Source organism: Zonotrichia albicollis, chromosome 4 (genome assembly GCF_047830755.1).
Source record: "Zonotrichia albicollis isolate bZonAlb1 chromosome 4, bZonAlb1.hap1, whole genome shotgun sequence".
Taxonomy (NCBI): domain Eukaryota; kingdom Metazoa; phylum Chordata; class Aves; order Passeriformes; family Passerellidae; genus Zonotrichia; species Zonotrichia albicollis.
The window spans coordinates 1,902,716-1,927,877 of NC_133822.1; the positions used below are offsets into that span (position 1 = coordinate 1,902,716).

General features: G+C 46.5%; 1 protein-coding gene across 1 annotated transcript; it reads left to right on the forward strand.

Moving 5' to 3' along the window:
• Nucleotides 1-564: 564 nt before the first annotated feature.
• On the forward strand, nucleotides 565-23,346 carry TUBAL3 (tubulin alpha like 3). The gene is made up of 4 exons (XM_074540381.1): nucleotides 565-632; nucleotides 11,113-11,356; nucleotides 20,075-20,223; nucleotides 21,980-23,346. Exons 1-4 carry the CDS (start codon nucleotides 630-632, stop codon nucleotides 22,961-22,963), a joined length of 1,380 nt encoding a protein of 459 aa, XP_074396482.1. The 5' UTR covers nucleotides 565-629; the 3' UTR covers nucleotides 22,964-23,346.
• Nucleotides 23,347-25,162: the final 1,816 nt, after the last annotated feature.

Sequence of the window (25,162 nt, forward strand, 5' to 3'; positions counted from 1 at the left end):
GGGTTTGGGAACTGGGAATTGTGGAATTGGGGATTTGGGAACTGGAAATTGGGAATTGTTGATTTGGGAATTGGGAATTGTGGATTTGGGAATCGGGAATTGTGGAAAAAATAATAAAAAAGGAAAAAAAGGGAAAAAAAAGAAAAAAGGAAAAAAACAGGAAAAAAAAAGAAAAAAGGGGAAAAAGAAAAAATAAGAAAAAAGAAAAAAAAAAGAAAAAAGAAAAAAGGAAAAAAAAGAAAAAGGAAAAAAAAACAGGAAAAAAAAATAAAAAAGGGGAAAAAGAAAAAAAAAGGAAAAAAAAGAGAAAAAAAAAGAAAAAAAAAAGCAAAAAAAGGAAAAAAAAGAAAAAATAAGAAAAAAAAAAAGAAGAAAAAAAAGGGAAAAAAAAGGAAAAAAAAGGGGAAAAAACCCCAAAAGTCTTCCACGACACCGCCTTTAACCCCAGAAACCCCGCAAGCCGGGTGGGATTCGATCCTGAATTTTTTTAGGATATCAGGAAAAGGAGCTCTGCTCCTTTAAACTCACAGAAACTTCTTTAAATCCAGGTGGAGCCAGAATTTCCTGGCTATAAATTCCCAGGCAGAGGCAGAACCGCAGCTGCTCTGCCCAACCCTCCCGGCCTCACCATGGTAAGAACACTCCATTATTAAATTCTGAATTTTTCCCAATTTTCCCCATTGGTTCTGAGCTAAAAATTCCTTTTTTTTTGTTTTTTTTCCCTCCTCCTTGGTGTTTTAATTTTAGGCGGTTTTGTGGGATTGCTCGGGAATTTCTGGGTTTTTGATTCGGGGTTTGGCTCCTTATAAGGGGAAAAATGAGGGATGGTTCCGTGGCCTCTTGGGGCTTTTCTTTGTAAAAAATTAAGATTTTTTAAATTTTATTTTTAATTTTTTTTTTTGGCGTACGTGTGTAGAAACAGCAAAAAAACAACTTATTTTTCCTTAGCTAAGTTATGAATGAAAATCAAATTTTTTCACCCTTTTTTCCTAAAATTTCAACTCTCCCCATGTGCTGCAACAACTTTTAGGGTTGGGTTTTTTTAGGGTTGGTTTTTTTTAGGGTTGGTTTTTTTAATTTAGGAATGTGCTGCCATGTTGCCTTTGTCTGCTCTAAACCCTTGGGATTATTTAAAATGGATAAAAATCCCCTTTTTTTCCCATGGAATCCCTGCCCCAAAACGTTTCCCAGCTGGGAAACTGAAGTGGGTTAAAAATTAAAATTCTGGAATTTTTTCTGATTATTATTTCTGTCTGCTCCAGCTGAAACTTTTTTGGGAATGAGGATCCCAACTTTTATTTTTTTTTATTTTTTTTTTAGTGGATGCAAAGGAGTTGGGAAAAAAATCCGGTTGCAAATGGGAGAAAACTTCAAAGTGGCTGGCGGGGATTTGGCTTTGAACTTTTCCTTTAGTCTGAGCATTTCTGGTCTGGCCTGGCTGGAAAAATGTTAAATATTTACATTTACATGAAATATTTCCCAGGGGGAAAATCAGCTGGACAACAATGGGCTGCCCATAGGCAGAGTCTGGGAAATCGCTTCAGCTGGAGGCAAATGTTGGGAAGATCCCAAAAAAAAAATCCCAAAAAAACCCTGTGGAATATTTAAGAGGAGGGGAAAACCTCCAATAAACCACTGCAGTTCTTCCCTTCCAGCAGCTCCCACATATTTCAGTTGTTATATTTAATTTTTTGTATTTAATTTTTTATATTTAATTTTTTATGTTTAATTTTTATATTTCATTTTTATATTTATTTTTATATTTCATTTTTGTATTTCATTTTTATACTTCATTTTTAATACTTCATTTTAATCCTTCTTTTTTATACTTCCCTTCTATACTTTTTATACTTGATTTTTTTATACTTCATTTTTTTATACACTTCATTTTTTTATACTTTATTTTTTATATACTTAATTTTTTTATATACTTCATTTTTTATATACTTCATTTTTTTATACTTCTTTTTTTATACTTTATTTTTTATATACTTCATTTTTTATATACTTTTTTTTGCTTCATTTTTAAAATATACTTCATTTTTAAAATATACTTCAGTTTTTTATACTTCATTCTTTTTATATACTTCATTTTTTTATACTTCATTTTTTTATACTTCATTTTTTTATACTTCATTTTTAAAATATACTTCATTTTTTATCTACTTCATTTTTTAAATATACTTCATTTTCTTTACTTCATTTTTATATATACTTTATTTTTTTATATACTTCATTTTTTCTACATACTTCATTTTTCTACTTAATTTTTTATATGCTTCATTTTTTATACTTCATTTTTTTATACTTCATTTTTTTATACTTCATTTTTTTATACTTCATTTTTTTAATATACTTCAATTTTTTATACTTCATTTTTTAATATACTTCATTTTTTTATACTTCACTTTTATATTTCTCCTTTTTTTCATTTTTTTATATTTTCCTTTCCTTTCCCTTTGTTCAGCTCCCTGTTCCCTGGCTGTGAATTCCCGTGCTCCGGGGGCAGCAGGTGCTGGGCTGGGCTTTGGGAGGAGCAGCTGCTCCGGGAGAGCCGGGATGGGAACAATCCCAACCACGCTGGGCTGGGCAGGGCAGGGCGGGCGGCAGTGCCACCGGGAGCGGGGACAGCTGGGACAGAGTGATGGCATTGCCACAGTCCCTGATCCCGCAGGAATGGGATTGTCACAATCCCTGATCCGGCAGGAATGGGATCGTCCCAGTCCCTGATCCCAGTAGCTCCTGATCCCAGCAATCCCTGATCCCAGCAGGAATGGGATCGTCACAGTCCCTGATCCCGGCAGGAATGGATTCACTGTGGTCCCTGATCCCGCAGGATTGGGATCACCCCAATACCTGATCCCGCAGGAATGGGATCGTCCCAATCCCTGATCCCGCAGGAATGGGATCACCCCAATCCCTGATCCCAGCAATCCCTGATCCCGGCAGAATGGGATCACCCCAATCCCTGATCCCAGTAGCTCCTGATCCCAGCAATTCCTGATCCCAGCAGGAATGGGATCCCAGTAGCTCCTGATCCCGGCAGGAATGGGATCATCCCAATCCCTGATCCAGGCAGGAATGGGATCACCCCAATCCCTGATCCAGGCAGGAATGGGATCACCCCAATTCCTGATCCAGTCAGGAATGGGATCACCCCAAACCCTGATCCCAGCAGGAATGGGATCGTCCCAATCCCTGATCCTGGCAGGAATGGGATCCAAGTAGCTCCTGATCCCAGCAGGAATGGATTCACTGTGGTCCCTGATCCAGGCAGGAATGGGAGCGTCCCAATCCCTGATCCCAGCAGGAATGGGATCCCAGTAGCTCCTGATCCCGACAGGAATGGGATCGTCCCAATCCCTGATCCCACAGGAATGGGATCGTCCCAATCCCTGATCCCCGGCAGGAATGGGTCACCCCAATCCCTGATCCTGGCAGGAATGGGATCGTCCCAATCCCTGATCCTGGCAGGAATGGGATCACCCCAATCCCTGATCCCGCAGGAATGGGATCATCCCAATCCCTGATCCCAGCAATCCCTGATCCCGGCAGGAATGGGATCACCCCAATCCCTGATCCCGGCAGGAATGGGATCGTCCCAATCCCTGATCCCGGGAGGAATGGGATCGTCCCAATCCCTGATCCCAGCAATCCCTGATCCTGGCAGGAATGGGATCATCCCAATCCCTGATCCCAGTAGCTCCTGATCCCAGCAATTCCTGATCCCGGCAGGAATGGGATCCCAGCCCTTCCTGGTTCTGGCAGGAATGGGATCGTCCCAATCCCTGATCCCGTAGGAATGGGATCGTCCCAATCCCCGATCCCGTAGGAATGGGATCATCCCAATCCCTGATCCCAGCAGGAATGGGATCATCCCAATCTCTGATCCCGCAGGAATGGGGTCATTCCAATACCTGATTGCAGTAGCTCCTGATCCTGGCAGGAATGGGTTCACCCTGATCCCAGCAGGAATGGGATCGTCCCAATCCCTGATCCTGGCAGGAATGGGATCCAAGTAGCTCCTGATCCCAGCAGGAATGGATTCACTGTGGTCCCTGATCCAGGCAGGAATGGGATCATCCCAATCCCTGATCCCAGCAATCCCTGATCCCACAGGAATGGGATCGTCCCAATCCCTGATCCCGGCAGGAATGGGATCACCCCAATCCCTGATCCCAGCAATTCCTGATCCCACAGGAATGGGATCGTCCCAATCCCTGATCCCGGCAGGAATGGGATCCCAGGCCCTCCTGGTCCTGGCAGGAATGGGATCCCGGCAGGAATGGGATCATCCCAGTCCCTGATCCAGGCAGGAATGGGATCACCCCAATCCCTGATCCCAGCAATCCCTGATCCCAGCAGGAATGGGATCACCCCGGTCCCTGATCCCGCAGGAATGGGATCGTCCCAATCCCTGATCCAGGCAGGAATGGGATTGTCCCAGTCCCTGATCCCAGCAGGAATGGGATCATCACAGTCCCTGATCCCGGCAGGAATGGGATCGTCCCAATCCCTGATCCCAGCAATCCCTGATCCTGCAGGAATGGGATCACCCCAATCCCTGATCCCGACAGGAATGGGATCATCCCAATCCCTGATCCTGGCAGGAATGGGATCACCCCAGTCCCTGATCCCGGCAGGAATGGGATCATCCCAATCCCTGATCCCAGCAATCCCTGATCCCAGCAGGAATGGGATCCCAGCCCCTCCTGGTCCTGGCAGGAACGGGATCCCGGCAGGAATGGGATCCCAGTAGCTCCTGATCCCAGCAGGAATGGGATCGTCCCAGTCCCTGATCCAGGCAGGAATGGGATCTCAGTAGCTCCTGATCCCAGCAGGAATGGGATCATCCCAATCCCTGATCCCAGCAATCCCTGATCCCGGCAGGAATGGGATCATCCCAATCCCTGATCCAGTCAGGAATGGGATCACCCCAATCCCTTATCTCGGGAGGAATGGATTCACTGTGGTCCTTGATCCCAGCAGGGATTGGATCATCCCAACCCCTGATCCCGCAGGAATGGGATCACCTCAATCCCTGATCCCAGTAGCTCCTGATCCCAGCAATTCCTGATCCCAGCAGGAATGGGATCCCAGTAGCTCCTGATCCTGGCAGGAATGGGATCACCCCAGTCCCTGACCCCAGCAGGAATGGGATCACCCCAATCCCTGATCCTGGCAGGAACAGGATCACCCCAATCCCTGATCCCAGCAATCCCTGATCTCGGCAGGAATGGGATCCCAGTAGCTCCTGATCCCGGCAGGAATGGGATCACCCCAATCCCTGATCCTGGCAGGAATGGAATCATCCAAATCCCTGATCCCAGCAATCCCTGATCTCGGCAGGAATGGGATCCCAGCCCCTCCTGGTTCTGGCAGGAACGGGATCCCAGCAATCCCTGATCCAGGCAGGAATGGGATCACCCCAATCCCTGATCCCAGCAATCCCTGATCCAGGCAGGAATGGGATCACCCCAATCCCTGATCCCGCAGGAATGGGATCGTCCCAGTCCCTGATCCTGGCAGGAATGGGATCACCCCAAACCCTGATCCCGCAGGAATGGGATCGTCCCAATCCCTGATCCCAGCAGGAATGGGATCACCCCAATCCCTGATCCCAGAAATCCCTGATCCCGCAGGAATGGGATCCCAGCCTCTCCTGATCCCAACAGGAATGGGATCACCTCAATCCCTGATCCTGGCAGGAATGGGATCGTCCCAGTCCCTGATCCCAGCAATCCCTGATCCCGGCAGGAATGGGATCATCCCAGCAATCCCTGATTCCAGCAGGAATGGGATCCCAGCCCCTCCTGGTCCTGGCAGGAACAGGATCCCGGCAGGAATGGGATCACCCCAATCCCTGATCCCAGCAATCCCTGATCCCGGCAGGAATGGGATCCCAGGCCCTCCTGGTCCTGGCAGGAACGGGATCCCGGCAGGAATGGGATCGCTCCAATCCCTGATCCCGGGAGGAATGGGATCACCCCAATCCCTGATCCCGGGAGGAATGGGATCACCCCAATCCCTGATCCCGGGAGGAATGGGATCACCCCAATCCCTGATCCCGGGAGGAATGGATTCACTGTGATCCTTGATCCCAGCAGGGATTGGATCATCCCAATCCCTGATCCCAGCAGGAATGGCATGATCACAATCCCTGATCCCAGTAGCTCCTGATCCCAGCAATTCCTGATCCCGGCAGGAATGGGATCGCCCCAATCCTTGATCCCACCAGGAATGGGATCACCCCGATCCCTGATCCCGCAGGAATGGGATCATCCCAATCCCTGATCCCAGCAATCCCTGATCCCAGCAGGAATGGGATCGTCCCAATCCCTGATCCCAGCAATCCCTGATCCCGTCAGGAATGGGATCATCCCAATCCCTGATCCTGGCAGGAATGGGATCACCCCAAACCCTGATTCCCGCAGGAATGGGATTGTGCAGCTCTCTCCCAGTGAGGTGTGGAGAGGGCCACTGACCCCTGTGTGAGTTCAGCTGGGAATTCCATCCCTCTCCTCTGCCCTCCCTCATGTGCAATTTCTCCTGCCTGTGTAACTCGGGAAAAAACATAAATTCATTAAGGACATTAATGAGACCAAGGACATTAAGGAGAGCAACCCCTTTAAATTTCAAGGTTTGAGTTTCCCCCGTTCTCCTGTTACTGCTGTGCCAGTTTGGTGCTGTCGTTTCCCTTTTCCCCCATTCTCCTGTCAATGCTGTGCCAGTTCGGTGCTGTCGTTTCCCTTCTCCTGTCAATGCTGTGCCAGTTTGGTGCTGTCGTTTCCCTTTTCCCCATTCTCCTGTCAATGCTGTGCCAGTTTGGTGCTGTCGTTTCCCTTTTCCCCCGTTCTCCTGTCAATGCTGTGCCAGTTTGGTGCTGTCGTTTCCCTTTTCCCCCATTCTCCTGTCAATGCTGTGCCAGTTTGGTGCTGTCGTTTCCTATTACAGCGACTTTAGACGGTCACTGTGGTGAGAGAAAGACGAGAATCTTGTTTCTTGATCTGAAGGCTGATTTATTGATATAGGATATATAATACATTATACTAAAAGGAAGAAAAAGAGAGGTTGCAGAGAGCAGCTATGCCAAGAATAGAATAGAAAGAATGAATAACAAAGTTCTGTGTGCAGGGAATCTGTCCCCGAGCTGCTCCTGTGATTGGCCTTTAATGGCACACATGGAAGATGAGCCAATCACAGGGGCACTGCTGCATTTCACAGCAGCTGATAACAATTGTTTACATTCTTCTTCTGGGGCCTTTTGTTTCGCAGAAGAAAGACAAATCTCAAAGAAAAGATTTCTATGAAGAAATGTCTGCGACAGTTTCCCTTTTCCAGAATCTGCGTCTGTGGCAGCCCAAGCGCAGCTGGGGCGATCAATTGGGACGATCCCATTCCCCTTTCCCCTGCGTGTCCTCCCCGGGTGGGATCGGCTCCCTTGGGCAGCAGCTCCGCAGTAATTTTGGGTTCTGGCAGGGGTGGGGCCAGGAGGCCGTGCCATGGCTTTGATCCTGGCGTGGTGGCACCTGCAGGTGCCAATTACCCAGGGCAGCGCCCAGGGAGCTTCCCTGGAGTCACAGCCTGCTGGGGATGACCTGGATAAATCCAGACTGGGAGCTGCTCTGCCCCGGGGCAGTCCCTGCTTCCTCCAGCCGCTGTGGCTCCAGCTGGGCGCAGCTTTTCCAAGCTTGGCTTCTCCCTGAGCTCTTTATTCCGAGCTGCTGGTGCTGATCCAGCAGGATGGGAGGGATGGGCAGAGGCTCCGAGGAGCTGGTGCTGCTCAGCTGCGTCCTGGCCCAGCATGGAGTCAGCAGCTTTTTCCTTTTTCCTTTTTCCTTTTTCCTTTTTCCTTTTTCCTTTTTCCTTTTTCCTTTTTCCTTTTTCCTTTTTCCTTTTTCCTTTTTCCTTTTTCCTTTTTCCTTTTTCCTTTTCTCCTTTTCTCCTTTTCTCCTTTTCCTTTTCTCCTTTTCCTTTTCTCCTTTTCCTTTTCTCCTTTTCCTTTTCTCCTTTTCCTTTTCTCCTTTTCCTTTTCTCCTTTTCCTTTTCTCCTTTTCCTTTTCTCCTTTTCCTTTTCTCCTTTTCCTTTTCTCCTTTTCCTTTTCTCCTTTTCCTTTTCTCCTTTTCCTTTTCTCCTTTTCCTTTTCTCCTTTTCCTTTTCTCCTTTTCCTTTTCTCCTTTTCCTTTTCTCCTTTTCCTTTTCTCCTTTTCCTTTTCTCCTTTTCCTTTTCTCCTTTTCCTTTTCCTTTTCCCTTTCCCCTCCTTTCCTCTCCTCCTTTTCCGGAGGGACGCATTTCCATGTTTTTCCCCTTTCCAGAGGGATACAATTCCCCATTGTTTCCCTTTTCCAGAGGGATACAATTCCACGTTTTCCCCTTTTCCAGAGGGAGTCCATTTCCATCCACATCCCTCTCCGCAGGATGTGTGAAATTCCATTCCCCTTTTCCAGAGGGATGCATTTCCCTGTTGTTTCCCTTTTCCAGAGGGATACAATTCCCCGTTTCCCCTTTCCAGAGGGAGTGCCTTTCCATGTTTTTCCCCTTTCCAGAGGGGATCCATTTCCACGTTTTCCCCCTTTCCAGAGGGATCCATTTCCACGTTTTCCCCTTTTCCAGAAGGGATCCATTTCCCATTTTTTCCCTTTTCCAGAGGGATACAATTCCATGTTTTTCCCTTTTCCAGAGGGATCCATTTCCATGTTTTTCCCCTTTCCAGAGGGATCCATTTCCCTGTTGTTTCCCTTTTCCAGAGGGATACATTTCCATGTTTTCCCCCTTTCCAGAGGGATACAATTCCCTGTTGTTTCCCTTTTCCAGAGGGATACAATTCCATGTTTTCCCCCTTTCCAGAGGGATACATTTCCATGTTTTTTCCCTTTTCCAGAGGGATAAATTTTCCCGTTTTTCCCCTTTTCCAGAGGGATACAATTCCATGTTTTTCCCCTTTCCAGAGGGATACATTTCCATGTTTTCCCCTTTTCCAGAGGGATACAATTCCATGTTTTCCCCCTTTCCAGAGGGATACATTTCCATGTTTCCCTTTTCCAGAGGGATACATTTCCATGTTTCCCTTTTCCAGAGGGATACATTTCCATCCATATCCCTCTCCACAGGATGTGTGAAATTCCGTTCCGCTTTTCCGGAGGGATGCATTTCCCTGTTGTTCCCCTTTTCCAGAGGGATACAATTCCATGTTTTTCCCTTTTCCAGAGGGATACATTTCCCTGTTTTTCCCCCTTTCCAGAGGGATACAATTCCATGTTTTCCCCTTTTCCAGAGGGATACAATTCCATGTTTTCCCCTTTTCCAGAGGGATACATTTCCATGTTTTTCCCTTTTCCAGAGGGATACATTTCCATGTTTTTCCCTTTTCCAGAGGGATGCATTTCCATGTTTTCCCCTTTTCCAGAGGGATAGAATTCCCCATTTTCCCCCTTTCCAGAGGGATACAATTCCATCCACATCCCTCTCCACAGGATGTGTGAAATTCCGTTCCCCTTTTCCAGAGGGATACAATTCCATGTTTTCCCCCTTTTCCAGAGGGATACATTTCCCCATTTTTTCCCTTTTCCAGAGGGATACAATTCCATATTTTCCCTTTTCTAGGGATATATTTCCATGTTGTTTCCCTTTTCCAGAGGGAGTGCATTTCCATGTTTTTCCCCTTTCCAGACGGATACAATTCTGTGTTTTTCCCTCTTCCAGAGGTGATACATTTTCCCATTTTTTCCCTTTTCCAGAGAGATACAATTCCATGTTTTCCCCTTTTCCAGAGGGATACAATTCCATGTTTTCCCCCTTTCCAGAGGGATCCAATTCCATGTTGTTTCCATTTTCCAGAGGGATACATTTCCATGTTTTCCCCCTTTCCAGAGGGATACAATTCCATGTTTTCCCCCTTTCCAGAGGGGATAAATTTTCCCATTTTTTCCCTTTTCCAGAGGGATACATTTCCATGTTTTTATCTTTTCCAGAGGGATACAATTCCATGTTTTCCCTCTTTCCAGAGGGATACATTTCCACATTTTTCCCTTTTCCAGAGGGAGTGCATTTCCATCCACATGCCTCTCCACAGGATGTGTGAAATTCCGTTCCCCTTTTCCAGAGGGATGCATTTCCCTGTTGTCTCCCCTTTCCAGAGGGATACATTTTCCCGTTTTTTCCCTTTTCCAGAGGGATACAATTCCATGTTTTCCCCTTTTCCAGAGGGATACATTTCCATGTTTTTCCATGTTTTCCAGAGGGAGTGCATTTCCATCCACATCCCTCTCCACAGGATGTGTGAAATTCCGTTCCCCTTTCCAGAGGGATACAATTCCATGTTTTTCCCTTTTCCAGAGGGATACAATTCCATGTTTTCCCCTTTTCCAGAGGGATACATTTCCATGTTTTTCCCTTTTCCAGAGGGAGTCCATTTCCATCCACATCCCTCTCCACAGGATGTGTGAAATTCCGTTCCCCTTTTCCAGAGGGATACATTTCCCCATTTTTCCCCTTTCCAGAGGGATCCATTTCCCCGTTGTTTCCCTTTTCCAGAGGGATACATTTCCATGTTTTCCCCCTTTCCAGAGGGATACAATTCCATGTTTTTCCCCCTTCCAGAGGGAGTGCATTTCCATCCCCATCCCTGTGTGAAATTCCATGTTTTTTCCCTTTTCCAGAGGGATACAATTCCCTGTTGTTTCCCTTTTCCAGAGGGATACAATTCCATGTTTTCCCCCTTTCCAGAAGGGATACATTTCCATGTTTTTCCCTTTTCCAGAGGGAGTGCATTTCCATCCCCATCCCTGTGTGAAATTCCATGTTTTTTCCCTTTTCCAGAGGGATACAATTCCATGTTTTTCCCCTTTCCAGACGGAGTGCATTTCCTTGTTGCTTCCCCTTTTCCAGAGGGATACAATTCCATGTTTTCCCCCTTTCCAGAGGGATACAATTCCATGTTTTCCCCCTTTCCAGAGGGATACATTTCCACGTTTTCCCCCTTTCCAGAGGGATACAATTCCATGTTTCCCCCTTTTCCAGAGGGAGTGCATTTCCATCCACATCCCTGTGTGAAATTCCATGTTTTCCCCTTTCCAGAGGGATACAATTCCATGTTTTTCCCCTTTTCCAGAGGGAGTGCATTTCCATCCACATCGGGCAGGCCGGGGTGCAGATGGGCAATGCCTGCTGGGAGCTCTACTGCCTGGAGCACGGCATCCAGGCCGACGGGACCATTCCCGGCTCCAAGCAGCTGAAATCCATGGATCCCAGCTCCGAGCAGGTGGATTCCTCCTTCGAGACCTTCTTCTGCGAGACAGCCTCTGGCAAGCACGTGCCCCGGGCCGTGTTCATCGACCTGGAGCCCACTGTCATTGGTAAAAATGGGATTTTTTTTTTTTTTTTGATCCATCTTTATCCATAATTCCCAGCCCTTTTTCCATGGGATCCTGATGAGCCCACTGTCATTGGTAAAAATGGGATTTTTTTTCTCCCCTGATCCATCTTAATCCGTAATTCCCAACCCTTTTTCCATGGGATCCTGATGAGCCCACTGTCATTGGTAAAAATGGGATTTTTTTTTTTCCCCTGATCCATCTTTATCCGTAATTCCCAGCCCTTTTTCCATGGGATCCTGATGAGCCCACTGTCATTGGTAAAAATGGGATTTTTTTTTTTTTTTGATCCATCTTTATCCATAATTCCCAGCCCTTTTTCCATGGGATCCTGATGAGCCCACTGTCATTGGTAAAAATGGGATTTTTTTTCTCCCCTGATCCATCTTAATCCGTAATTCCCAACCCTTTTTCCATGGGATCCTGATGAGCCCACTGTCATTGGTAAAAATGGGATTTTTTTTTTTCCCCTGATCCATCTTTATCCGTAATTCCCAGCCCTTTTTCCATGGGATCCTGATGAGCCCACTGTCATTGGTAAAAATGGGATTTTTTTTTCTCCCCCTGATCCATCTTTATCCGTAATTCCCAACCCTTTTTCCATGGGATCCTGATGAGCCCACTGTCATTGGTAAAAATGGGATTTTTTTTTTCTCCCTTGATCCATCTTTATCCGTAATTCCCAACCCTTTTTCCATGGGATCCTGATGAGCCCACTGTCATTGGTAAAAATGGGATTTTTTTTTCTCCCCTGATCCATCTTTATCCGTAATTCCCAGCCCTTTTTCCATGGGATCCTGATGAGCCCACTGTCATTGGTAAAAATGGGATTTTTTTTCCTCCTGATCCATCTTTATCCGTAATTCCCAACCCTTTTTCCATGGGATCCTGATGAGCCCACTGTCATTGGTAAAAATGGGATTTTTTTTTTTCCTCCTGATCCATCTTAATCCGTAATTCCCAACCCTTTTTCCATGGGATCCTGATGAGCCCACTGTCATTGGTAAAAATGGGATTTTTTTTTCCTCCTGATCCATCTTAATCCGTAATTCCCAGCCCTTTTTCCATGGGATCCTGATGAGCCCACTGTCATTGGTAAAAATGGGATTTTTTTTTCCTCCTGATCCATCTTAATCCGTAATTCCCAACCCTTTTTCCATGGGATCCTGATGAGCCCACTGTCATTGGTAAAAATGGGATTTTTTTTTTCCCCTGATCCATCTTTATCCATAATTCCCAACCCTTTTGCCATGGGATCCTGATGAGCCCACCGTCATTGGTAAAAATGGGATTTTTTTTTTCTCCCCTGATCCATCTTTATCCGTAATTCCCAACCCTTTTTCCATGGGATCCTGATGAGCCCACTGTCATTGGTAAAAATGGGATTTTTTTTTCCCCCCGATCCATCTTTATCCGTAATTCCCAGCCCTTTTTCCATGGGATCCTGATGAGCCCACTGTCATTGGTAAAAATGGGATTTTTTTTTTCCCCTGATCCATCTTTATCCGTAATTCCCAGCCCTTTTTCCATGGGATCCTGATGAGCCCACTGTCATTGGTAAAAATGGGATTTTTTTTTTCTCCCCTGATCCATCTTTATCCGTAATTCCCAACCCTTTTTCCATGGGATCCTGATGAGCCCACTGTCATTGGTAAAAATGGGATTTTTCTTTCCTCCTGATCCATCTTAATCCGTAATTCCCAACCCTTTTTCCATGGGATCCTGATGAGCCCACTGTCATTGGTAAAAATGGGATTTTTTTTTTTCCCCTGATCCATCTTTATCCGTAATTCCCAACCCTTTTTCCATGGGATCCTGATGAGCCCACTGTCATTGGTAAAAATGGGATTTTTTTTTTCCTCCTGATCCATCTTAATCCGTAATTCCCAACCCTTTTTCCATGGGATCCTGATGAGCCCACTGTCATTGGTAAAAATGGGATTTTTTTTTCTCCCTTGATCCATCTTTATCCGTAATTCCCAACCCTTTTTCCATGGGATCCTGATGAGCCCACCGTCATTGGTAAAAATGCGATTTTTTTTTCTTTCCTGATCCATCTTTATCCATAATTCCCAACCCTTTTTCCATGGGATCCTGATGAGCCCACTGTCATTGGTAAAAATGGGATTTTTTTTCCTCCTGATCCATCTTAATCCGTAATTCCCAACCCTTTTTCCATGGGATCCTGATGAGCCCACTGTCATTGGTAAAAATGGGATTTTTTTTCCTCCTGATCCATCTTAATCCCTAATTCCCAACCCTTTTTCCATGGGATCCTGATGAGCCCACTGTCATTGGTAAAAATGGGAAAAATGGGATTTTTTTTTCTCCCCTGATCCATCTTAATCCGTAATTCCCAACCCTTTTTCCATGGAATCCTGATGAGCCCACTGTCATTGGTAAAAATGGGATTTTTTTTTTCTCCCCTGATCTATCTTTATCCGTAATTCCCAACCCTTTTTCCATGGGATCCTGATGAGCCCACTGTCATTGGTAAAAATGGGATTTTTTTTTTCCCCTGATCCATCTTTATCCATAATTCCCAACCCTTTTTCCATGGGATCCTGATGAGCCCACCGTCATTGGTAAAAATGGGATTTTTTTTTTTCCTCCTGATCCATCTTAATCCGTAATTCCCAACCCTTTTTCCATGGGATCCTGATGAGCCCACTGTCATTGGTAAAAATGGGATTTTTTTTTCTCCCCTGATCCATCTTAATCCGTAATTCCCAACCCTTTTTCCATGGGATCCTGATGAGCCCACTGTCATTGGTAAAAATGGGATTTTTTTTTTTCCCCTGATCCATCTTTATCCATAATTCCCAACCCTTTATCCATGGGATCCTGATGAGCCCACTGTCATTGGTAAAAATGGGATTTTTTTTTTCCCCTGATCCATCTTTATCCGTAATTCCCAACCCTTTTTCCATGGGATCCTGATGAGCCCACTGTCATTGGTAAAAATGGGATTTTTTTTTCCTGATGGCTTCCCAAAAATCCCCACTTCTCCAACCTGATGGCTTCCCAAAAATCCCCACTTTTCCAACCTGATGGTTTCCCAAAAATTCCCACTTTTCCAACCTGATGGCTTCCCAAAAATCCCCACTTTTCCAACCTGATGGCTTCCCAAAAATCCCCACTTTTCCAACCTGATGGCATCCCAAAAATCCCCACTTTTCCAACCTGATGGCTTCCCAAAAATTCCCACTTTTCCATCCTGATGGCATCCCAAAAATCCCCACTTTTCCAACCTGATGGCTTCCCAAAACTTCTCACTTTTCCAACCTGATGGCTTCCCAAAAATTCCCACTTTTCCAACCTGATGGCATCCCAAAAATCCCCACTTTTCCAACCTGATGGCTTCCCAAAAATCCCCACTTTTCCAACCTGATGGCTTCCCAAAAATCCCCACTTTTCCGACCTGATGGTTTCCCAAAAATCCCCACTTTTCCAACCTGATGGCATCCCAAAAATCCCCACTTTTCCATCCTGATGGCTTCCCAAAAATCCCCACTTTTCCAACCTGATGGCTTCCCAGTAATCCCCACTTTTCCATCCTGATGGTTTCCCGAAAATTCCCGCTTTTCCAACCTGACGGCATCCCAAAAATCCCCGCTTTTCCGACCTGACGGCTTCCCAAAAATTCCCACTTTTCCATCCTGATGGCTTCCCAAAAATTCCCACTTTTCCATCCTGATGGCTTCCCAAAAATTCCCACTTTTCCAACCTGATGGCATCCCAAAAATCCCCACTTTTCCAACCTGATGGCTTCCCAAAAATCCCCACTTTTCCAACCTGATGGCTTCCCAAAAATCCCCACTTTTCCATCCTGATGGTTTCCCAAAAATCCCCACTTTTCCAACCTGATGGTTTCCCAAAAATCCCCACTTTTCCAACCTGATGGCATCCCAAAAATTCCCACTTTTCCAACCTGATGGCTTCCCAAAAATTCCCACTTTTCCAACCTGATGGCTTCCCAAAAATCCCCACTTTTCCATCCTGATGGTTTCTCAAAAATCCCCACTTTTCCAACCTGATGGTTTCCCAAAAATCCCCACTTTTCCAACCTGATGGCTTCCCAAAAATCCCCACTTTTCCAACCTGATGGCTTCCCAAAAATTCCCCCTTTTCCAACCTGATGGCTTCCCAAAAATCCCCACTTTTCCAACCTGATGGCTTCCCAAAAATTCCCCCTTTTCCAACCTGATGGCTTCCCAAAAATCCCCACTTTTCCAACCTGATGGCTTCCCAAAAATTCCCCCTTTTCCAACCTGATGGCATCCCAAAAATCCCCACTTTTCCAACCTGATGGTTTCCCAAAAATTCCCACTTTTCCATCCTGATGGTTTCCCAAAAATCCCCACTTTTCCAACCTGATGGCATCCCAAAAATTCCCACTTTTCCAACCTGATGGTTTCCCAAAAATTCCCACTTTTCCAACCTGATGGCATCCCAAAAATCCCCACTTCTCCAACCTGATGGCATCCCAAAAATCCCCACTTTTCCAACCTGATGGTTTCCCAAAAATTCCCACTTTTCCATCCTGATGGTTTCCCAAAAATCCCCACTTTTCCAACCTGATGGCATACCAAAAATTCCCACTTTTCCAACCTGATGTCATCCCAAAAATCCCCACTTTTCCAACCTGATGGCTTCCCAAAAATCCCCACTTTTCCAACCTGATGGCTTCCCAAAAATCCCCACTTCTCCAACCTGATGGCTTCCCAAAAATTCCCACTTTTCCAACCTGATGGCTTCCCAAAAATCCCCACTTTTCCAACCCGATGGCTTCCCAAAAATTCCCACTTTTCCAACCTGATGGCTTCCCAAAATTTTCCACTTTTCCAGCCCGATGGCTTCCCAAAAATTCCCAATTTTCCAACCTGATGGCATCCCAAAAATCCCCACTTTTCCAACCTGGTGGCATCCCAAAAATCCCCACTTTTCCAACCTGATGGCATCCCAAAAATCCCCACTTTTCCAACCTGATGGCTTACCAAAAATCCCCACTTTTCCAACCTGATGGCATCCCAAAAATTCCCACTTTTCCAACCTGATGGCTTCCCAAAAATTCCCACTTTTCCAACCGGATGGTTTCCCAAAAATCCCCGCTTTTCCAACCTGATGGCTTCCCAAAAATCCCCACTTTTCCATCCTGATGGCATCCCAAAAATTCCCACTTTTCCAACCTGATGGCATCCCAAAAATTCCTACTTTTCCAACCTGATGGCTTCCCAAAAATCCCCACTTTTCCAATCTGATGGCTTCCCAAAAATCCCCACTTTTCCAACCTGATGGCTTCCCAAAAATTCCCACTTCTCCAACCTGATGGCTTCCCTAAAATCCCCACTTTTCCAACCTGATGGCATCCCAAAAATCCCCACTTTTCCAACCTGATGGTTTCCCAAAAATTCCCACTTTTCCATCCTGATGGTTTCCCAAAAATCCCCACTTTTCCAACCTGATGGCATCCCAAAAATTCCCACTTTTCCAACCTGATGGTTTCCCAAAAATTCCCACTTTTCCAACCTGATGGCATCCCAAAAATCCCCACTTCTCCAACCTGATGGCATCCCAAAAATCCCCACTTTTCCAACCTGATGGTTTCCCAAAAATTCCCACTTTTCCATCCTGATGGTTTCCCAAAAATCCCCACTTTTCCAACCTGATGGCATACCAAAAATTCCCACTTTTCCAACCTGATGTCATCCCAAAAATCCCCACTTTTCCAACCTGATGGCTTCCCAAAAATCCCCACTTTTCCAACCTGATGGCTTCCCAAAAATCCCCACTTCTCCAACCTGATGGCTTCCCAAAAATTCCCACTTTTCCAACCTGATGGCTTCCCAAAAATCCCCACTTTTCCAACCCGATGGCTTCCCAAAAATTCCCACTTTTCCAACCTGATGGCTTCCCAAAATTTTCCACTTTTCCAGCCCGATGGCTTCCCAAAAATTCCCAATTTTCCAACCTGATGGCATCCCAAAAATCCCCACTTTTCCAACCTGATGGCATCCCAAAAATCCCCACTTTTCCAACCTGATGGCTTACCAAAAATCCCCACTTTTCCAACCTGATGGCATCCCAAAAATTCCCACTTTTCCAACCTGATGGCTTCCCAAAAATTCCCACTTTTCCAACCGGATGGTTTCCCAAAAATCCCCGCTTTTCCAACCTGATGGCTTCCCAAAAATCCCCACTTTTCCATCCTGATGGCATCCCAAAAATTCCATCTTTTCCAACCTGATGGCATCCCAAAAATTCCTACTTTTCCAACCTGATGGCTTCCCAAAAATCCCCACTTTTCCAATCTGATGGCTTCCCAAAAATCCCCACTTTTCCAACCTGATGGCTTCCCAAAAATTCCCACTTCTCCAACCTGATGGCTTCCCTAAAATCCCCACTTTTCCAACCTGATGGCATCCCAAAAATCCCCACTTTTCCAACCTGATGGCTTCCCAAAAATCCCCACTTTTCCAACCTGATGGCTTCCCAAAAATTCCCACTTTTCCAACCTGATGGCATACCAAAAATCCCCACTTCTCCAACCTGATGGCATCCCAAAAATCCCCACTTTTCCAACCTGATGGCTTCCCAAAAATCCCCACTTTTCCAACCTGATGGCATCCCAAAAATCTCCACTTTTCCATCCTGATGGCATCCCAAAAATTCCCACTTTTCCAACCTGATGGTTTCCCAAAAATCCCCACTTTTCCAACCTGATGGCATCCCAAAAATCCCCACTTTTCCAACCTGATGGCTTCCCAAAAATCCCCACTTTTCCATCCTGATGGCATCCCAAAAATCCCCACTTTTCCGACCTGATGGCATCCCAAAAATCCCCACTTTTCCGACCTGATGGCTTCCCAAAAATCCCCACTTTTCCAACCTGATGGCTTCCCAAAAATTCCCACTTTTCCAACCTGATGGCTTCCCAAATATCCCCACTTTTCCAAGCTGATGGCTTCCCAAAAATTTTCACTTTTCCTTCCAGCTCCCTCAGGGATCCCTGGCTGTTTGTTTGTGTGGCACCACAATTTGAGGCGTCCTCTTAGAGAATAATAATTATTTATTTAGGAAATGAGTCCAAGCCCAACCACCCGCTCCTGCCTTCCAGGCTTCTCCTCCTGTCTTTCCATCTGGGCTGTGACTCATTAGGCCTAATTAAAGGGTTTTGCAGGCTTTTGTTTGGGTTCTGCTTAATTTACAGGCACCTCATTAAGGGATCGAGTGGAGAGCTTAATGAGGTGAGTCAGGAGATTATGGAATGTGTTTTATGTTGGGATGGAGTGGATTTAAAAACCCTCTGGAGCTGGGTCAGGTGGAAATGTCAACGCTGGAGGGGTTTTGTCTGTGTGGAGAGCAGAGGATGGAGCTGGAGCTTCCAAATTTTTCCTCCTCTGGTAACTGATCCCACAAAAACTCTGGAATTGTGGTGTCCTGGCTCGTTAAACCAGATTAATTCAGGATCTCAGGCTGGGTGCAGGGTGAGGATGGAGTTCTGGTAGGACATTACCTGTGTGACAAGAATTTGGGATGTTCTTGTGTCCCCCAATGCAGAGCTGGTGGGATTTGGGGTGAATCAAAGGAAGTTTGGGGATTTTGAATGGGAGATGAGGAGGTAAATAAGGTCCTGGCTCGTTAAACCAGATTAATTCAGGATCTCAGGCTGGGTGCAGGGTGAGGATGGAGTTCTGGTAGGACATTACCTGTGTGACAAGAATTTGGGATGTTCTTGTGTCCCCCAGTCCAGAGCTGGTGGGATTTGGGGTGAATCAAAGGAAGTTTGGGGGTTTTGAATGGGAGATGAAGAGGTAAATAAGGGAATTAGGAGGAAAGTCATTTCCACACAGGAAATCCCACGGGAATGGGGCCAAAAGTGATTCCCAGATGTGGGATCTCAGGATCTGAGTCCTGAGGTGCCACCGAGAGCACCCTTGGGGGGCTCAGGAGTCCTGGAATGTTCCAGAAGTGTCTGGTGGCTGGACTTTGACCCTACACAGGAGACGACACCTGTATGAGGACAGGAGGGTTTCACCGGGGTGAATGGTGAAGGGATTGGTTAATTAGAGAGTGAAACACAGGGTTTAGGATTTCTGTACAGGGGGGTTTAGAGAAGTAAGATGGAGGAATTGGGGCGTGTCCTGTCCTTCTTCTTCTTCTTCTTCTCCTCCATCTTCTGTGGTGATGGTGGCACTTTGGGATTGGTCATTACTGAAAGTGCACCGGGCAATAAGGGTGAAAGGTATTGGGGAAAAATGATAAATATTGTACATGTAACAATGGGTATAAAGATAGGTGGCTGCCCCGGAGGGCAGACAGTGTGCTCATGGCTGGCTGCTGAGCAGAGCTCTGTTCGGCTGAAAGAACATCTTTTAGATAAACAATTAATAAACATAAAAACAGAAAGAAGAACTGAAGCCTCTTCTCGTCCTTCGATACGCGGGCTGCCCCAAGGCCACCCCGGGCCTTTCCAGGCCCCTCAAACAGCCGAAAACCCGACACCCAGTCCTTGGCAGGAGGGAAAAATGAATCCTTCAGGAACACAGAGGGGCTGAGCCATCCCCTTCCATTACTCCCACAACCCTTCCCTGACCATGCCATGCCCTCCTGCCGGACATCCCACGGATTTTGCTCCATCAGCTCCTCCCAGAACCTTTCCTTGTGCCCTGCTCTGGCTGATTTCTCCCCCTGGTGCAGATGAGATCAGGACGGGGCCCTACCACGGGCTCTTCCACCCGGAGCAGCTCATCAGCGGCAAGGAGGACGCTGCCAACAACTACGCCCGCGGGCACTACACCATCGGCAAGGAGATCATCGACACCGTGCTCAGCCGCATCCGCAAAATGGTGAGGGAAGCACCGAGTTCTGGGTTTAAATAACACCTTTCTGGGTTAAAATAATGCCTTTCTGGGTAAAAATAACATAACACCCTTCTGGGTAAAAATAACGCCCTTCTGGGTAAAAATAACGCCTTTCTGGGTTAAAATAATGCCTTTCTGGGTAAAAATAACATAACACACTCCTGGGTAAAAATAGCATAACACCCTTCTGGGTTAAAATAACGCCTTTCTGGGTAAAAATAACATAACACACTTCTGGGTAAAAATAACATAACACCCTTCTGGGTTAAAATAACGCCTTTCTGGGTAAAAATAACATAACACCCTTCTGGGTTAAAATAACGCCTTTCTGGGTAAAAATAACATAACACCCTTCTGGGTTAAAATAACGCCTTTCTGGGTAAAAATAACATAACACCCTTCTGGGTAAAAATAACATAACACCCTTCTGGGTTAAAATAACGCCTTTCTGGGTAAAAATAACATAACACCCTTCTGGGTAAAAATAACATAACACCCTTCTGGGTTAAAATAACGCCTTTCTGGGTAAAAATAACATAACACCCTTCTGGGTAAAAATAACGCCTTTCTGGGTAAAAATAACATAACACCCTTCTGGGTAAAAAATAACGTCCTTCTGGGTTAAAATAACATAACACACTTCTGGGTAAAAATAACATAACACCCTTCCGGACACCCTTGTGGAGTTTGGGGTAGGAGTCTTGAAGTGAAAAATTAAAATAATTTAAATTAAAATTTAAATAATAAATTAAAAAACAGCCCAATAAATTAAAAAACAGCTTCAGGTGAGGTCCAGGCGTTGTTGCAATTTGGTTTGGGGCTCGGAAAGCCTCTGGATTTGTGCGTTTTTGTCCTAAAAGCAGAGGATTGTTGTGTTAAAACTGGGCTTAAGATGGTCAGTGAGTGCTCTAAGCAGAATTTTTTGCTGTAAATCTTGGGGTAGTTATCCTGGTCCTTAAATGGTTAAATATCCATTTTGTTGGGATAGTTATCCTAGTCCTTAAATGGATAAATATCCATTTTGTTGGGATAGTTATCCCAGTTCTTAAATGAATAAATATCTGTTTTGTTGGGATAGTTATCCCAGTTCTTAAATGGATAAATATCCATTTTGTTGGGATAGTTATCCTGGTCCTTAAATGGTTAAATATCCATTTTGTTGGGATAGTTATCCTGGTCCTTAAATGGTTAAATATCCATTTTGTTGGGATAGCTATCCCAGTTCTTAAATGGATAAATATCTGTTTTGTTGGGATAGTTATCCCAGTTCTTAAAGAAATAAATCTCCATTATTGGGATAGTTATCCTGGTCCTTAAATGGATAAATATCCATTTTGTTGGGATAGTTATCCCAGTTCTTAAAGAAATAAATCTCCATTATTGGGATAGTTATCCTGGTCCTTAAATGGATAAATATCCATTTTGTTGGGATAGTTATCCCAGTTCTTAAAGAAATAAATCACCATTATTGGGATAGTTATCCTGGTCCTTAAATGGCTAAATATCCATTTTGTTGGGATAGTTATCCCAGTCCTTACAGGCCTAAATATAGAATATTCTTGGGGTAGTTTTCTAGTCCTTGGGATAAATATCCAATATTCTTGGCATAATTATCCTGGTCCTTAGAGGGAAAAATATCTGTTTTCTTGGGATTGTTATTCCAGTCCTGAAAGGGATAAATACCCAATATTCTTGGGATATTTTTTGGGTCCTTGGGTAAATCTCTGACGTTCTGCTGCAGGCTGACCAGTGCAGTGGACTCCAAGGCTTCCTGGTGTTCCACAGCTTCGGAGGAGGCACCGGCTCCGGCTTCACCTCGCTCCTCATGGAGCGCCTCTCCGTGGAGTACAGCAAGAAGTCCAAGCTGGAGTTCTCGGTGTACCCGGCCCCGCAGGTGTCCACGGCCGTGGTGGAGCCCTACAACTCCATCCTGACCACGCACACCACGCTGGAGCACTCGGACTGCTCCTTCATGGTGGACAACGAGGCCATCTACGACATCTGCCACCGCAACCTGGACATCGAGCGCCCCACCTACACCAACCTCAACCGCCTGATCGGCCAGATCGTCTCCTCGGTCACGGCCTCGCTGCGCTTCAACGGCGCCCTCAACGTGGACCTCATCGAGTTCCAGACCAACCTGGTGCCCTACCCGCGCATCCACTTCCCGCTCACCACCTACGCGCCCATCGTCTCGGCGGAGAAGGCCTACCACGAGCAGCTCTCCGTGCCCGAGATCACCAACGCCTGCTTCGAGTTCTCCAACCAGATGGTCAAGTGCGACCCTCGCCGCGGCAAGTACATGGCGTGCTGCCTGCTCTACCGCGGGGACGTTGTCCCCAAGGACGTCAACGCCGCCATCGCCGCCATCAAGACGCGCCGCTCCATCCAGTTCGTGGACTGGTGTCCCACCGGTTTCAAGGTGGGCATCAACTACCAGCCGCCCACAGTGGTGCCAGGGGGCGACCTGGCCAAGGTGCAGAGGGCTGTGTGCATGCTGAGCAACACCACGGCCATCGCCGAGGCCTGGGCCCGCCTGGACCACAAGTTTGACCTGATGTACGCCAAGCGCGCCTTCGTGCACTGGTACGTGGGGGAGGGCATGGAGGAGGGTGAGTTCTCCGAGGCCAGGGAGGACCTGGCGGCCTTGGAGAAGGATTATGAGGAGGTTGGAAGGGACTCGGCGGACGGGGAGGAGGATGAGGGTGAGGAGGATGAGTACTGACAGACTGCGGCCTGGTCTTGAGCTCGGCTGGAATCCAGACTTGTGTCCCGAGTTCCTGAGGGCCCGGGGGTGCCCGAGGACCGGCCACGTTTGATTTATTAAACCTCCCCTGCTTGCATAGAGCTCCTCTCTAGCCTGGGTGTCTTGAGCTTTATCCCACTGCTGTTAATTGGTGAGTGACCCTGAGCCGGGCCTAACTCAGGCCTAACTCGGGCCTAACTCAGGCCTAGCTCGGGCCTGACGTCCGGCCTAGCCAGGAGATCCCGGTGGTTCCTAACCCGGGGATGTCTCAGCTGCCTGCTTTGGCTGGAATGGCAAACTCTTGCTCTGGCTTTTTCTTGTAAAAGCACTTTGGAATTAGAAATGCACCTGTAAACTTCTATGCCAATGGCTTTTTGTATATGAATAAAGAGGGTTTTTTTGGCTCAGAATTCCTTGGATTTCCCCCTCAGGGGGTTTTGTGGGGAGGCTCCTGCTCGCAGGTGGCCTGAGGAGAAGAGCAGATGCAGATCAGGGTGTGCTGTGAGAGTCATCATCCCTAATTAGTGTTGTGGGGGAAGCGTCCTGTACCCTGTGGGAGTTTCTGTCTGGGGCCGGCTGCTGCTCAGGGAATTCCACGTCTGGGATCAGGGAATCACTTCTGGGTCGTGGGGAGCAATTTTGTCTCCCTCACCACCTTTGGTGAAGCTCAGGTGTTGCCTGAGCAAATCCTGGTGGTTTGGGGGAGTGCTGAGGATTTGGGGAATATTCCCAGAGCAGGGAAATCCAGGGAGGAATGGGGAGAGGAGAGGGGGGAGCTGTGTCTGGTATTTGGGACAGGGAGTGGAATGAACCCAAAAACTCTTTGGTGGCCCTAAAAGGCCAGGGATTGTGACAGCAGGATCAGGTTGGAGGTGTCACCTGGGAAGGTCCAGGTCCCTTGAGCCACCCCAAATGTTGTCACCTCAAAGTCCCCATCCCAGATTGTCCCCAAGAAGATTCCAGGTCCAGCTGGGAATGGGGACAGGAGAAGGGAAGGGGGCTGTGTCTGATGTTTGGGACAGGAGGGGGAAGGATCCCAAAACTCTTTGGTGGCCCTAAAAGGACAGGGTTGGAGGTGGCCTCTGGGAAGGTCCAGGTCCCTTGAGCCACCCCAAATGCTGTCACCTCAAAGTCCCCATCCCAGATTGTCCCCAAGAAGATTCCAGGTCCAGCTGGGAATGGGGACAGGAGAAGGGAGGGGAGCTGTGTCTGATATTTGGGACAGGAGGTGGAATGATCCCAAAACTCTTTGGTGGCCCTAAAAGGACAGGGTTGGAGGTGGCCCCTGGGAAGGCTGAAGTTCCTTGAGTCACCCCAAAGGTTGTCACCTCAAAGTCCCCATCCTGTATTGTCCCCAAGAAGATTCCAGGTCCAGCCAGGAATGGGAATGGGGAGAAGAGAGAGGAGCTGTGTCTGATATTTGGGACAGGAGGTGGAATGATCCCAAAACTCTTTGGTGGCCCTAAAAGGACAGGGTTGGAGGTGGCCTCTGGGAAGGTCCAGGTCCCTTGAGCCACCCCAAATGCTGTCACCCCCCAAGTCCCCATCCCAGATTGTCCCCAAGAAGATTCCAAGTCCAGCCAGGGAAAGGGAGGGGAGCTGTGTTGGTGGAATCACCCTGGAAAGGAGAGGAAGGGGATTTTGGGGAAAATCCCACAAGTTTTGGGGACCTGGAACCTCCAATTCCCTCCTTGAGAGGCGAATCCTTGTAGAGTGACTTCAGCTTTATTTTCTCTTCTGGGAATAGCAAAGCTGCTCCTACAAAATTCCAACCTGTGGGAATGTTCCCGTCCCTCTTCCAGCCCATCCACTCTTCTTAATTCTGTTTAATTCATAATTAATCCATGGAGTGAATTACTTTGTGCTGATGGTAATTTCTACAGAACCTTTTGTTGAATTGTTTTAGTTAGGCCATTAATTAAGTGCTTTAATTTGAATTTCATTTTTTAATTTAAAGCTTAAAACCTTTTAATTGTTGATGAAGGGGCTCAGTTTGATTAAGGGACTTCAAGATTCCATGGGAAGATCTCCCTTATTCCTTTATCTTTTCCCATTCCCAACCTCCACACAGCTCATTTTTGATTATTTTTGCTTTCAGATTGCTCAAATTTAGGTTTTTTTTGCTTTTTTCCCTGAGCTTTGCCAAGGACCTTTGTCACGCTTTCACTTTTAGATGAA